The 13790-nt window shown below is 36.7% G+C and overlaps 1 protein-coding gene across 6 annotated transcripts in view; it reads left to right on the top strand.

Moving 5' to 3' along the window:
• CNOT1 (CCR4-NOT transcription complex subunit 1) overlaps nucleotides 1-13790 on the top strand; it is a 76954-nt gene that overhangs the window by 28288 nt on the left and 34876 nt on the right. For all 6 annotated transcript variants that reach the window (XM_033129471.1, XM_033129468.1, XM_033129472.1 and 3 more), the window contains exons 4-16: nucleotides 462-560; nucleotides 894-962; nucleotides 1052-1106; nucleotides 1563-1766; nucleotides 2679-2847; nucleotides 3776-3902; nucleotides 4049-4159; nucleotides 7558-7728; nucleotides 8134-8261; nucleotides 10450-10690; nucleotides 12316-12435; nucleotides 13169-13291; nucleotides 13494-13645. In XM_033129471.1, coding sequence (XP_032985362.1) covers nucleotides 462-560; nucleotides 894-962; nucleotides 1052-1106; nucleotides 1563-1766; nucleotides 2679-2847; nucleotides 3776-3902; nucleotides 4049-4159; nucleotides 7558-7728; nucleotides 8134-8261; nucleotides 10450-10690; nucleotides 12316-12435; nucleotides 13169-13291; nucleotides 13494-13645 — 1769 coding nt within the window. The remainder of the gene's footprint in view (nucleotides 1-461; nucleotides 561-893; nucleotides 963-1051; nucleotides 1107-1562; nucleotides 1767-2678; nucleotides 2848-3775; nucleotides 3903-4048; nucleotides 4160-7557; nucleotides 7729-8133; nucleotides 8262-10449; nucleotides 10691-12315; nucleotides 12436-13168; nucleotides 13292-13493; nucleotides 13646-13790) is intronic.

Below are 13790 nucleotides of genomic sequence, written 5' to 3'. Positions count from 1 at the left end.
TACAAATAGCATAATGGTGGGACTTGCCCACCTTTTTTTGGCCTTGCCTTCTCCCACCTGGCTGCAGACCATTACAACTACCTAGTTCAGGCTTAGAGAGCTGGGGTGAGACCTGCCTAAAGGAAGCAGGAATGTGGGGAAGTTCTGCCTGATAAGTAAGGGAGGCAGAGGGGAGATCGCTTGTCTTAGATTGAGTTTGTTTGGCTTGATTCTCAATCTGGTAAGTTTGTCATGATATTCCTTATAGTTATCTTGTCAATGACTGTTCTATAGAGGTTTCGGTTTTGTTTAACGCTTGTTACTAATAGACTTTAAGTAGTTTAAAATAATTTTTAAAGAGCTGCTTTTGATTATATATAAACAGTATATAATATAATAACTTGAATGTTCTGAGCACCTGCTTCTGTTTATGCCAGATGATGACTGTTAGGGCTAATGAAAATTCATTTTTATTTTTAAAGACTCAGTTTCTGATTCAGGAGTGTGCGTCGCTGATCACAAAGCCAAATTTTATTTCCACGTTGTCCTATGCCATTGATAATCCATTGCACTATCAGAAGGTTGGTATTGCTTTTATCTTTAGTAGTCCTAAGGATGTGATCCCTTACTAGGTTTTCTAAAAAGGCTTTAAACCTGATCTCATAATGTCAAATTTTAATTTTAAAATTTCAAGTTACATTGGGGTTTTTGTAGCTTTCTAACAAAATCATGACGGTTAATTGATAATAGAATTTTACTAAAACCAGATCATGTGAATGTGGTATATTGTTTCTAGCAGCACTACATAGTTAATGTCACTGCCATGTAATACCATAATTGGGTGAACAAGTGCTTTTGCATACTTTCTGAGAATGGTGAGTTCTTGTTTTAAAATTAACTTTGGTTTGTTTCAGAGTTTAAAGCCTGCACCCCACTTATTTGCCCAGCTGAGTAAAGTTCTCAAGTTAAGCAAAGTACAAGAGGTAAGTGATTTAAGAAAAGAGATGTAGGCAGTATGAAAATTAAAAGCAGCGATTTGGCTCTTTGCTCAATCTAACCCTTCCTATTTCAGGTAATTTTTGGCCTTGCTCTCTTGAATTCTTCCAGCTCGGATCTCAGAGGTTTTGGTAAGTTCCTGTTTCCCTAAAGATCCTATAGATTCTTCACGTCCAAAGCTTTTTTGAATCTTGAGACCCATAGTTGTAGATTTAGAGAATAAGGATAATGTAAGATGATTTTTTTGGTCTCTTATGTATGGCAGGAACACATACGATTTACCTTCATAACCATTTTTAAGTGTGTAGATCAGTAGTGTTAACTGTGCTCACGTTGTATAACATGTTTGGAATTTCTTCTTGGTGCGAAACTGAAATACTGTACCCATAGAACAACTCTCTGTTTCCGCCTGCCCCCAGCCCCTGGCAGTTGGTCTCTTATTTTATACCTACCTAATAGAGCTATGGAAACATTAGAGGGTGAAAGGTGAGTTGGTGAAATGAGAATGATGTCATCTATATTTTGATAGTATGTGACTTTTTACCTATTGTGCAAAAATGACTTGTGGTTTTTGGTTTACCTTTTAGCTGCTCAGTTTATCAAACAGAAGCTTCCAGATCTTCTGCGTTCTTACATTGACGCAGACGTCAGTGGAAATCAAGAAGGTGGCTTCCAAGATATAGCAATAGAGGTCCTACACCTCCTCCTCTCCCATCTCCTCTTTGGACAGAAGGGAGCCTTTGGAGTTGGACAGGAGCAGATAGACGCTTTTCTTAAGACGCTGCGCAGAGGTAAAGGAGTGTCTGTAGCCTACAAAAGATGATTTCTTTGGATGAACACAGTGTTCATCCAAAGGAGTTTAGAATACAAGTGAAGACAATGATTTACCTTTCTGTTCTTAAGTTGGTAATATTTAAGGAAGAGAGTATTTCATAATTTAAAGTAAAAAGTGATAAAAGCCTCATTATAGAAAAGGTATAAAATGAACATACCTTCATCAATAATCTTGTTATAACAGTAATCTTAGTTTTAAGATGTGGTATATTTCTTTATAATCTTTTTTTCTCCATTAGGGAGACAGACTACATTAAAGTGACGTGCTCTTTTTAGTTTAAAAAAATGAGTCACTTTTGATATACCCACTTTAACTCCTTGGCTACTGGAATTGTTATGCTAAGACAACTCCTGATTCTATTGTCATTCTTCCTCTGATCCTTTTTTTAGAGAGAGAAGTAGTCTTTTTAAGATAAGTCTCTGATAGTGGACTAACCACTATCCTTTTTCACTGTTATTTTTGTTTATGTAGTTTAATTTTAACTTTGTCAGTGATAGGAAGTTTTCCACTTGTCATTTAGATAGATTCTGATATTTGTTTCTGATGCTACCCTTGTATTGGATTTGATAACCTTATTGTGATAGTTTAAAGCCATATTTAGGGTATGAATTGGTGAATAGATACTGGGGTCCTAGTATATAAAATTTAAAATATACCCGTGAGCAATTTCTGTGATACAAAAACATTCAAAGTCTGGAATTGATGTTGAAGTCGTAACTTGGGCTAGATGGTATGGAAAAACTGAACAAGCTTTGCTTTAAATGTGAATTTGTGGAATGCTCAGGTTTGAGGGGCTTTTAAAGAGAGTAAAAGAGGATAGCTTGTTTTTAATCAGTATAGCACTTGTAATCTTTTTTTCCTTCTTCAGATTTTCCCCAGGAACGCTGTCCCGTGGTGCTTGCACCACTTTTATACCCTGAAAAACGGGACATTCTAATGGACAGGATCCTGCCTGATTCTGGAGGGGTAGCTAAAACCATGATGGAGAGCTCTTTGGCTGATTTCATGCAAGAAGTAGGCTATGGCTTTTGTGCAAGGTAAGCCCTTAAGATTCCTTAATGTGTTACCATCTTTGTCCCTCAAGAATTTTGCTTCTAAATTTAATCTTCCACGTACTAGTTTTGGTGACCGCTATAAATATCCTAGTGACTAAATTTCTATCTCTTCGTCCCTTCTAGTTTCTCAAATTCAGGCATCAGAGTTTGCTAGCTTAGTTGCCACAATAGGTGTTATTTTGGGTGGGAGAGAGCATTGAGACAAGTGTTTCTCCTCTTGGTGTCACCTGCAATTTCGTCACTGTACATCATCTTCCTTTTCTGCCTTTTTTATACCCTGCCTCTTCTATATTTTTGTCACCTGCCTGGGGCACGAAAGGAAATTGTGAAACAATTTAGTAGCACTATGACTGTCATATAGTGGATTGCTAATATTTTTGTGACAGTAAGTTATTAAGGGCATTAATATACTTCAACTTCAAGTGTAACTTTTAATGTTTTAAAAACTCATATAAACTACATATCTACTTCTGTTTTGAAAGTGTATTTGTTGTGTATATGTACTTGGCATAAAATTTTTGTTTCAACTTCAAGATGCAAAGTGAAAACTTAGGATGTATTTTCAAGGTTTTTTTGCACATATCAGAATAATCAAACTCACCTTGAATATCAGTATTTTAAAGAGTAATTTGATTCATACTGAAGATTGAGGAGGATAATTTTATGTATCTTTATGAAAGATATTCTTGGCTCATATTTTCCTCATTGCTCTTTCAAACTTTTTCTATTCAGTTACGTAAGTGGGTAGTTTTTATATTCCTAACTATATAAAAGTAACAAGAAATTAAACTTTTTACTCTGCCTATGTTAGTAAAACTAGGGTTTTCACTGAAGGGCAGTTTATATTAGTATTTCTTTACCTTGGTATTGACTGTGGTAGTGTTTTTCTGAAGTTAAATTTCTGTTTCAGTATTGAAGAATGTCGTAATATAATCATGCAGTTTGGTGTTCGGGAGGTCACAGCTGCCCAGGTAGCGAGGGTTTTGGGAATGATGGCTCGAACTCATTCAGGATTAACAGATGGAATTCCATTACAGGTAAGTGTAGAAATCAGCTATCTATTGACATGAAGTCCCTCCTCTTTATTTTATTTATTAAATTACAACATGCTTGATTGTTCTACCAATCAGAGCTGAACACATTAAGTAGTTGGGTTTGCTTAATTCAAATTTTACTTCTACAGAGTATCTCTGCTCCTGGCAGTGGGATCTGGAGTGATGGAAAAGATAAAAGTGATGGAGCACAGGCACACACGTGGAATGTGGAAGTCTTGATTGATGTTCTCAAAGAACTGGTGAGTATTGGAATCATGTTTTTACATTCATGGTGTTAGTGTGATGTAGCCCACAGAAACTAAACTTTATGAAGAAAGTGCCTAGCCAAATGAGAGCAGCAGTGTTTTTTATTCCTGCCTTCACGGCTTAGCAGTAATGGTGTCTGAGATAATTGTGTGTTGGATTCACTGTATAATCGGATTCTAGTTTTGTTCATTTGGAGTTGTTGCTACTAAATTTCTCCCCCACCTTCTTCCGCCTCCCCCCTCACTCCAGTTCAAGCCTTTCTTTCTCAGTCTAGTTGTGTAGGACACATCTCCCCCGCCCATGCTGGTATTATGAGCCTTGCGCTCCCCCGACTGAGGCAGTCGGTCATTGGTCGTCGGTCCTCCGCTCACAGCAGGTCTTGCCGGCTGTCGGCCTCTAACGCTGGCTGCCGGCCGCTCATGGCAGCACACAGCAGCCCACATCACCTCATGCTGGCTGCCAGCCGCTCACGTGGCACACGGCAACCCACAGCAACTCACGATGGCTGCTGGCCACTCACGCTGGCTGCCAGCCGCTCACGGTGGCACATGGCAGCACTCAGCAGCCCATGGCCACTCAATGCTGGCTGCCGGCCACTCACAGCAGCCCAATTCTAGGGAGAGCTATTGTTCACAATCTTAGCTGTAGAGGGTGCAGGTCACTGGCCCATGTGGGAATCGAACTGGTGACCACAGTGTTAGGAGCGTGGCGCTCCAACCACATGATGAGCCACTGGGCCGGCCCTACTAAATTTCAGGTGGCACTGGCTGAGGTGATTTGGTAGGCTGTTGGTGTTTTTTTTTTTGTTGTTGTTTTTTTTGTTTGAGGGACCAATTTACTGCAAATAATGATTGTGTGAGAAATTATTGAGGAGAGAAGAAAGGGGCTTTCTGAATGTTTTCTGGAAGGTGCAACAAAAATCCTGTCAACCTTGCTTATAGGGATAATAAAAATCCAGACATGTCTTAGACTACTCTCACTTCTGGAATATCCACAAACTAAGTAGTAGGCTCCCAGATAACCAAATTACCTCTCCTAAAATGTTGAAATACTTAAATAAAACATAAAAGAATAAACTTTTAGATATTAAAAGTGTGTGAAGAAATTTAGTCAGTGTGAGAGTAGTGGAGTCAGGATGTAATACCTTCAGTCTTGTTCATAAAATGTCAAGGAACAAAACACAACATTTGAGTAAAGACTACTACCTATGCATATTTATGATCTTCTTTATAAAGTGTCAGGTTATATATACAGATGGTGCCAAAAAAGTATACACTGTTTAAGAATGGAAAAAATTGTATTAAAATTACATTGATGGTAACCATTTTGAACACCTCTTGTAATTGCAGAAGTCAAACGTGACTTATATTCATATTTTGTTTATCAGTATATATTGAGTATTATAATTTTAATACAGTTTTTTTCCTTTTTTAAAATGTGTGTATGTTTTTTTTGGCACCCTCTGTATCTTGTCAGATCATATATACTATTTTATTTTCACCTTTGTAACATAGGTAAAATTGAGTTATAGAAAATCATTGTTTTCTATATTATCTTACTACTAACAACAATTTTTTTCCCTTAATATATGAATTTATGGTGTTCAAACAGATTCTCCATTAGTAATGGAGGGGAAAAATACTTGATTATGGTAGAAAACTTGAAAAGTGAAAAAGAAAAGCAAAGTAAAATGTGTTAACATCACTTACGGATAACCAGTTCATGTTTTTATCCTGTGGTTGTCTTGCAAAAGTGAAAACATGCCCTTTTCACTCAGTAGTTTCATCTTTGTATTTTATTGCCCTGTTGAAAATACTTTTTTAAAACTGCAGACAAGGACAGTAGTCCATGTTATCTTAACCTATTTTCTTTTTTTTTTTTTTAACCTATTTTCTGATTTCAGAAAGTGTGAAAGGATACAAATTTAGTGCCTGCACGGTGGGTGTGAATAATTGAATCAGTAACCTCTTTTCTTCCTTTTTCCCTTTTATTCTCGTATATTAGAGTTTTCTGTACATTTTTTGAAGGCAGGGAGCAGAAGACAATTTCAGATACACGTTGGGTCAGTGATTTGTTTTTCGATTGCCCACCAAGGATAGGAGGAGGAATCCAGAGGGGCATGCCGCCTGTGGATTTACAAAAGTTGTCTCTGTCTAGGATAATGGTATTTAACAGTACATTTATGGTTCTGTTCTGTGGCAGTCAGTGTTTGAAACAAGTTTAGAAAGAAAAAAGTAGTTTTCTAAACGTTATTGTTGCCTTAGAGACAGTCAGTACCTCATTTGAAGTTTGTTCTTTGTACCATATACAAAAAAAGCATTAAAATCTTAATGGGTTAAAAGGAGTTGCCTTAGAGCAAAACTAAACCGAATGTCATGCCTTAGTTGGAGATTTTTTTTTTTCTTAGATTTTTTTATTGGGGAAGGGGAACAGGACTTTATTGGGGAAGAATGTGTACTTCCAGGACTTTTTCCAGGTCAAGTTGTTGTCCTTTCAATCTTAGGTGTGGAGGGCACAGTTCAGCTCCAGGTCCAGTTGCCGTTGTTAGTTGCAGGGGGCGCAGCCCACCGTCCCTTGCGGGAGTTGAGGAGTCGAACCGGAAACCTTGTGGTTGAGAGCCCACTGGCCCATGTGGGAATCGAACTGGCAGCCTTTGGCCTTAGGAGCACGGAGTCCAACCACCTGAGCCACCAGGCCAGCCCCCTTAGTTGGAGATTTAAATACAAAATGTGGACAGTTTTTTTCCTTTCAAGCATAAAATGTACTTATTTGTGCAGTGTTTGGTAAATTATTTTCTATAAACTTGTTTCTTTTGCTTTGTGTTTTTTTAAGGAGTCTCATATGCTTAAAAATGAGTACCTTTCCATAGAACATTTTTTTAATGTAATTTTCAGTCATTTTGATATAAAGAATCTAGACAACTTTTTCTGATGCATACGTTAGTATGCTTGTAAAAGAGATCTTTAATTAATTAAGAATGATGTTTGGTATAATCAATTTATTTTTGTCACTTTGTTCCAAGGTAGTAGTATCTTGGTATAAAGACAAGGCTCTTAGTGACGAGTTACTGTTTTTGACATGTTGGGATGGTAGTATTCACTGGACCAAGTAGAGGAAGAAAGAGTTCCCATTTATGCACTCACCTCACACCTTCTGAAGTATGGCATGAACTAAAGGTTGAAGTACCTTGGTAGTAGTAGAACCAGTTCATTTTGAATATTAAGGACTCACCTTTCTAAGTCTCTTTGGAAATGCCAGAAAGATTCAGATGATTTTGAGTTTATAATTAGAACATCTTGATTGAACTTCAAATTTAATTTTGCTCTTTGGATAAAGCATCAAAATATGTACACTTTCGTTCATTCAACTTTGAAATGCTTTTCTCTTTTAGAACCCAAGTTTGAATTTCAAGGAAGTAACTTATGAACTCGACCATCCTGGATTTCAAATTCGTGACAGTAAAGGACTTCATAATGTGGTTTATGGCATTCAGAGGGGTCTGGGTATGGAAGTGTTCCCAGTAGACCTCATATATAGACCTTGGAAACATGCAGAAGGCCAGGTAAATGAATGGTGTTTAGTTCTAGAAGGGGAACAAAATAATGACTTATACTATGCCATCTATTCATTGATTAAAATATTCTTTTAAAGTAGAAATTGTTTTGGGTGGCTCAGAAAAGCAAGAGAATTTTGGAGGAACGTAGTCGTAGTTTAGTATTAGTCAGATTCAGTTGAAATATAGAAATCAAACTGTTTATTGATGTTTGTCTCCAAGGCCATCTCATTATGTATACCTTTCATCTGTCTGAGTTGTCTGTGGTTTTGAAAGAACAAGTAATTAAGATTTTAAAGGGAAATTGTCATTCTAATAACCTTATTAAGATTAGCCTAGTGAAAGACAATGTTTCAGATTTTCATAGCATTTACAGTCAGTTATGGTGGTAACGACTTTTTTCTCTTGTTCCAGCTCTCCTTTATTCAGCATTCCCTTATAAATCCAGAGATCTTCTGTTTTGCTGACTATCCCTGTCATACTGTTGCCACTGATATTCTGAAAGCACCACCCGAGGATGACAATCGAGAAATTGCCACATGGTAAGCACTCCCATCTAGCTTTTCTTGAAAGAAAAGAAGAGACCCTTTCTTGAAAGGGTCACTTACACGTTTTTGAAACATAAAATTAATAGTGAGAAACTACATGGTTAAAAGGTTTAAATGAAACCGTATTTTTAGTGAGCCTGGTTACCTTAAATTTTTAGAGGGTGGACAAAAATCTATTTTTAGTCCCTTTATTGCTAGATAGTTACATCTCTCTTCTTGTAAAGTCTTCTGTTGGATATTTTCTGAAACTATCAACATTGGAAGGAGGTTTGTACTGTATGTCTCTTAGTATTAGATCACTTTCTTCTCTGTAGATTTGCCCTTTCTTTCTGTCTGTCTTTCTATCTTCATTTCTTTCTGTCTTTGTAGCTCAAGATGGCCAACTCATCAAATCCAGTACTTTTAGCCAAATTACCTAGGTTCTCAGACTTCCAATTCCAAGTTTCTGAGGGAGAATCAGACTCTGGCCCAGTAGGTTCCTCATGCAACTCGAATCACTTCTCTCTGGGGATGTGAGGTGTAAGGATGGTGAAAGCCCTTCCATTACTGTAGAGATGCACACATGGCTGTAGGGAGGGGCCATGGACTGGATTGGTCTCCAAAAGCATCTACTTTATATTTCATTTTTTCCCCAACTGTACTCTGCCTGGACACTTGGGACGTGTATGATATTATTGTTTTTATTTTTCTGGCTGTGGGTGGTTGTTTTAGGGCAGTTTAAAGCCCTTTAGATATTGCCAAATCTTCTAAAACAAGAGATGGTAAACTTCCTGTAAAGGGATAGTTAACATCTGGCTTTGCTTTCCAGATGGTCTCTGTAGCAACTACTTAACTCTTTATTATAGCACAATATAAATTTGGGTGTGGTTCCGTTCCAACAAAACATTATTAACAAAAACAGGCAGTGGGTGGATTTTCCCTGTGGATGTAGTTTGCTGATCCCTGTTCTGAAAGCTTGACCTAAGCAGTGGTTTGTTCTAAAGTGTGCCCTTTTCCCAGGTGCTAACATTGAATCTGCAGGTTTGGTTGATTTTTTTTTTTTTTTTTTTTCCTCCCGTTAAGTTTAATGTATATACCTATTTCCCCCGAAAGTAAGACCTAGCCAGAAAATCAGCTTTAATCATCTTTTGGAGCAAAAATTAATATGAGACCAGGTATTATATTTTAGTAAAATAAGACCTGGTCTCATATTAATTTTTGCTCCAAAAGATGCATTAGAGCTGATTGTCCTGCTAGGTCTTATTTTTGGGGAAACAGGGTAGCAATGTATCATCTTCATTTTATTTCAACAGATGAAGGCCTCTTTCCATTTCATAAAACTGAAAGTCATATCACATTTAGCAATTTCTTTATATAGCTAACTTTCAAGTTTCCCTGGTTGTCTCAAAAATGTCTTTTAATGTTTTGAATAATTTAGAGTCCAAACGGTCCATGCAGTTTCTTTTATTCTGTAAGTTTTCCTTCTCCCGCCTTCTTTTTTTAAATACAATTTTTGACATTGATTTGATCATTTATCCTCTAGGATCATTTCTCCTCTAGTCTACCCCATGGTAGGAGGTATCTGTTTCCTCAGGGGGTTTAATTTGATCTCTATCCCCATAGCTTCCAAGGACTAAGAGTGGAGTAAGGTCTTGAGGCTTGATTAAAGTAAACCACATTTAGCTTTGTGGGGAAAGAATAATTCATACGGGGTGCTGTGGACTTCTGAACTTGCATGACATTAGGAGTCATGCAAGCTTATAACTAGCTTATAACTTTGCATTAACCAGAGTAAGTGTTCAGGCTGTATTTTTGTGTAGAATTTTTCTTCTGTATAAATTATGTTCATATTGGAGTTTTTACTATACCTAAACTCTGTGATGTTATTTTTTTTTTTTTTCACTGATCACGAAAATATTTGGCATCTCTTTAGTAAGGAGGGTCAGTGACTACCCAAATGGACAGTGGTTTCCCTTCTCCTTCATCACTTATTCTGTTAGTTGATTTGGATTGCCTTTGAAATTAGTCTGATAACACCGAAGCATGTATTTTTGAGATGGAACAGCACCAATTTAAATGTTTTTTAAATATTAAAAGATGACAACTTGGTTTTATACTGATAACTGATACTGCTTATTTGGGAAGTGAATTTTGTATACTTAGATTTTTCATTGATGGAGTATCTTACTTCCATTCTTGTTAGGAAGAGCTTGGATTTGATTGAATCTCTGCTGAGACTCGCAGAGGTGGGGCAATATGAACAAGTCAAACAGCTCTTCAGCTTCCCTATCAAACACTGTCCAGATATGCTGGTATTGGCCTTACTACAAATCAACACCTCCTGGCACACCTTGCGCCATGAACTCATCTCTACTCTGATGCCAATTTTTCTCGGAAACCATCCTAACTCTGCTATTATTTTGCACTATGCATGGCATGGGCAGGTAAGAGATGATCATCTGTTTGTTGGAGGATGTTCAGTGAGAAATTGTCAATCTTGGGATTAGGACAGTGTGGGAAAGTGACACTTCCACAAAGCTTATTTTATCTTTTTGCATCACATGGTTATTAAAGTGTAAGAATTCAGGGTGGCTGGCTGGCTCATTTGGTTGGAGCGTGGAACTAATAACACCAAGGTTGATGGTTTGATCCCTGCATGGGCCACTGTGAGCTGTGCCCTCCTTAAAAAAAAAAAATTAGAACAAGGAGGTAAGACTTTTTTTTTTAATTCAGTATTGTATTATGGAAGCTCTGTATTGTTAGGGTCCCCAGTATTCTTTTGACAGCTGTAAGGAGCTTAATCATTTATCACAGAACCAGAAGGTACTCGTATCACTTTTTAACAATGCATGGGAGAAGATCACAAATGAATTTAAGTGGCATTATTTTCTGTTTTATTGAAGTCCAGCATTTAAATGTTATTTTTGTTTCTGTTGAAATATCATTCAAGGCCTTGAGCTTTTCACCCTCTAATTTTGTAAAATGTATTTGACAAGCAAATACTCTTATGACCATTAATTTATTTGTTTTTTCCTAATAGACTACATTTTTAATGACAAATGTAGAAGGTTTAAGAAAAAGCAGTCATCTTCGCCTTTACATTAAGTGCCTTTTTGGGCTACTTTTTTCCTTCAATCATTCTTACAGTAGTTTACATTAATACAGGTTCTTTTTTAAAAAAATCAGATAAGACTATTTCTAAATGAAACAAATTCCATGCCATTCAGTTAGCCCTCCTTCATTTTTAGGGACTCAAATTTATTAATATATGGAAGACTTACAGTTTACAGAATGTTTACCAAACATTTAACCAAAAGTTTGCACCCCAGACATTTGTATGCCTTTCTCACTACTACAGCTGTGAAGTAGAAAGGGTCTTCTAAAAGGAGCTCCATCTTCACACTTCTGGTAAAATACTTTTTCATTGGACCTTCTATCACTCGAGGAAAGTTTCTGGAAAGTGATTTAATACAGCAATAGTAATTGCTTTGCCACTGCTTATATGAGAAATAACACTAAATTCCAGCTATTTGTTTAGATCATTCAGTTGCAAGCCTTTAGATCAGTCCTCAATGCCAGGCTGTTTTCTGGTAAAAAAGGAAATTGAATAGTTATAAAATAGGAACATTCGCATTTATAGGAACATTCGCATTTATGAGAATAGCTAGATTGAGAAAGTACAAACACTACTCCCAGAAATACTGGTACAGCACTACACGGTGCAACATGAGAGCTTAAACTGTTTTGTTTTTATTTATAGACCAATAATTTGTAACTTAATTTTAAGGAATTATGTAAACTTGATAGACCCTTTTCACATCATATTCTAATTTTGAAAATGCATAGGCAGACTTGTACAGGACAAATAAATTCGTTTAATGACTATGGCCCACAGTTGAGGGGCAGGCTTCATTTGCAAGATGTGGAAATAACTGCTTTCCCACAAAGAAGGTCACTGTAATCACTGCTTAAATGCCTGCACTGATAGGCCTCAGTTTTACGTAAAAATAACAAGTAAAATTAGCTGGGCATTTGCAAGATGTTCAGGATTTTTTTCTTCTTTTCTTAGGGACAGTCTCCCTCAATCCGCCAACTTATCATGCATGCAATGGCAGAATGGTACATGCGAGGGGAGCAGTATGACCAGGCCAAATTGTCTCGAATACTTGACGTGGCCCAGGACTTGAAGGTGAGCTTCGAATGACAGAATAACACTTTATTAATGATAAAAAAGTAACATTTGTATGTGATATAGATGGCCTTAGGAATAAGGTAGAAAGAGTTGAGATAAGAATTTTATCTTGGAAGTAGAAAGGGAGTGGAAGCAGAGTGGTTTTAGATATGTAAAAATATCTAAGTGGCAAAATTCATTTATATTTGATTGAATTATGTTTGGTTTTCTATGATATTTGCAAAGGCTATTTTATTTAAAGCAAGTCATAATTCACTCTTCTCATATGTAATCTGAGAGAGAAAATTTTTGGAGAAACTGCTTGGGTTTCGAACCTTTTGCAAATTTCATTTGCGTTATTAACAGGATCTTTGGATCAGTAGTCCGACTTCTTGATGCCTTTGGTCAGTAGGGGCACAGGACTGGCGTTACAGCTTTGCTCAGGTTAGAATACGCCTGAGTGTAGATTTTAAACCATGGATAACATTATTTTTCATGCTTTCATGTGTTCTGCTGCAGGTTGAGTTACTTGAAAAAGCACAGGGTAAAGTTTATTTGGAAGGTAAAGTCAGGTTGAAATGTTTACCTTATTTTAAGTAAGGACTGATGTTACCATTGAAGGATTAAGCTGTTTAAAAAATTATGAGGAAGAAAATATTAGTATATTTAGACTTGTTTGTGGAAATAAAAGCAGGAAACAGAAAATTACTTAATTGCTTGACTTGTAGTTTCTAATATTCTTTTTCTTTAGGCCTTGTCAATGCTGCTAAATGGTACTCCTTTTGCCTTTGTTATTGACCTTGCTGCACTTGCTTCACGTCGTGAATACCTCAAACTTGACAAGTGGCTCACAGATAAAATTCGAGAGCATGGAGTAAGCAGGATTTGTCTATTTATTACAGATTTTAAATATTGATGGCTAAAATAGCTAAAGAAAAATAACCCTTTTAAATGTCAATGAAGATAGTGTTATTTTCTGAATTTTAGTCATAGTGTTTAGTCTTTAATCTGAAATCAGTTTATCTTTAAGCAATTAAGATCAATTTCAAATACACTGAGAGACTTTTCTTTTTCAGGAGCCTTTTATCCAGGCATGCATGACTTTTTTAAAGAGACGGTGCCCTTCTATTTTGGGTGGACTTGCCCCAGAGAAAGATCAGCCCAAAAGTGCTCAACTTCCTCCAGAAACTCTGGCGACAATGTTGGCCTGTTTACAAGCTTGTGCAGGGTAGGAAGAGCATGTTTGAAAATGACCATTTAATACTGGAATTGGATTATATAGTGATTTGGGGGGAAAAGGTCAAATGATTAATAGCATCAGCAGCTTAGATAATCCACTGGTTTTTAAGTTCAAAGTACTATACTACATAAAA

Source organism: Rhinolophus ferrumequinum, chromosome 15 (assembly GCF_004115265.2).
Source record: "Rhinolophus ferrumequinum isolate MPI-CBG mRhiFer1 chromosome 15, mRhiFer1_v1.p, whole genome shotgun sequence".
Lineage (NCBI taxonomy): Eukaryota > Metazoa > Chordata > Mammalia > Chiroptera > Rhinolophidae > Rhinolophus > Rhinolophus ferrumequinum.
This window is presented reverse-complemented; position numbering and strand designations above follow the sequence as displayed.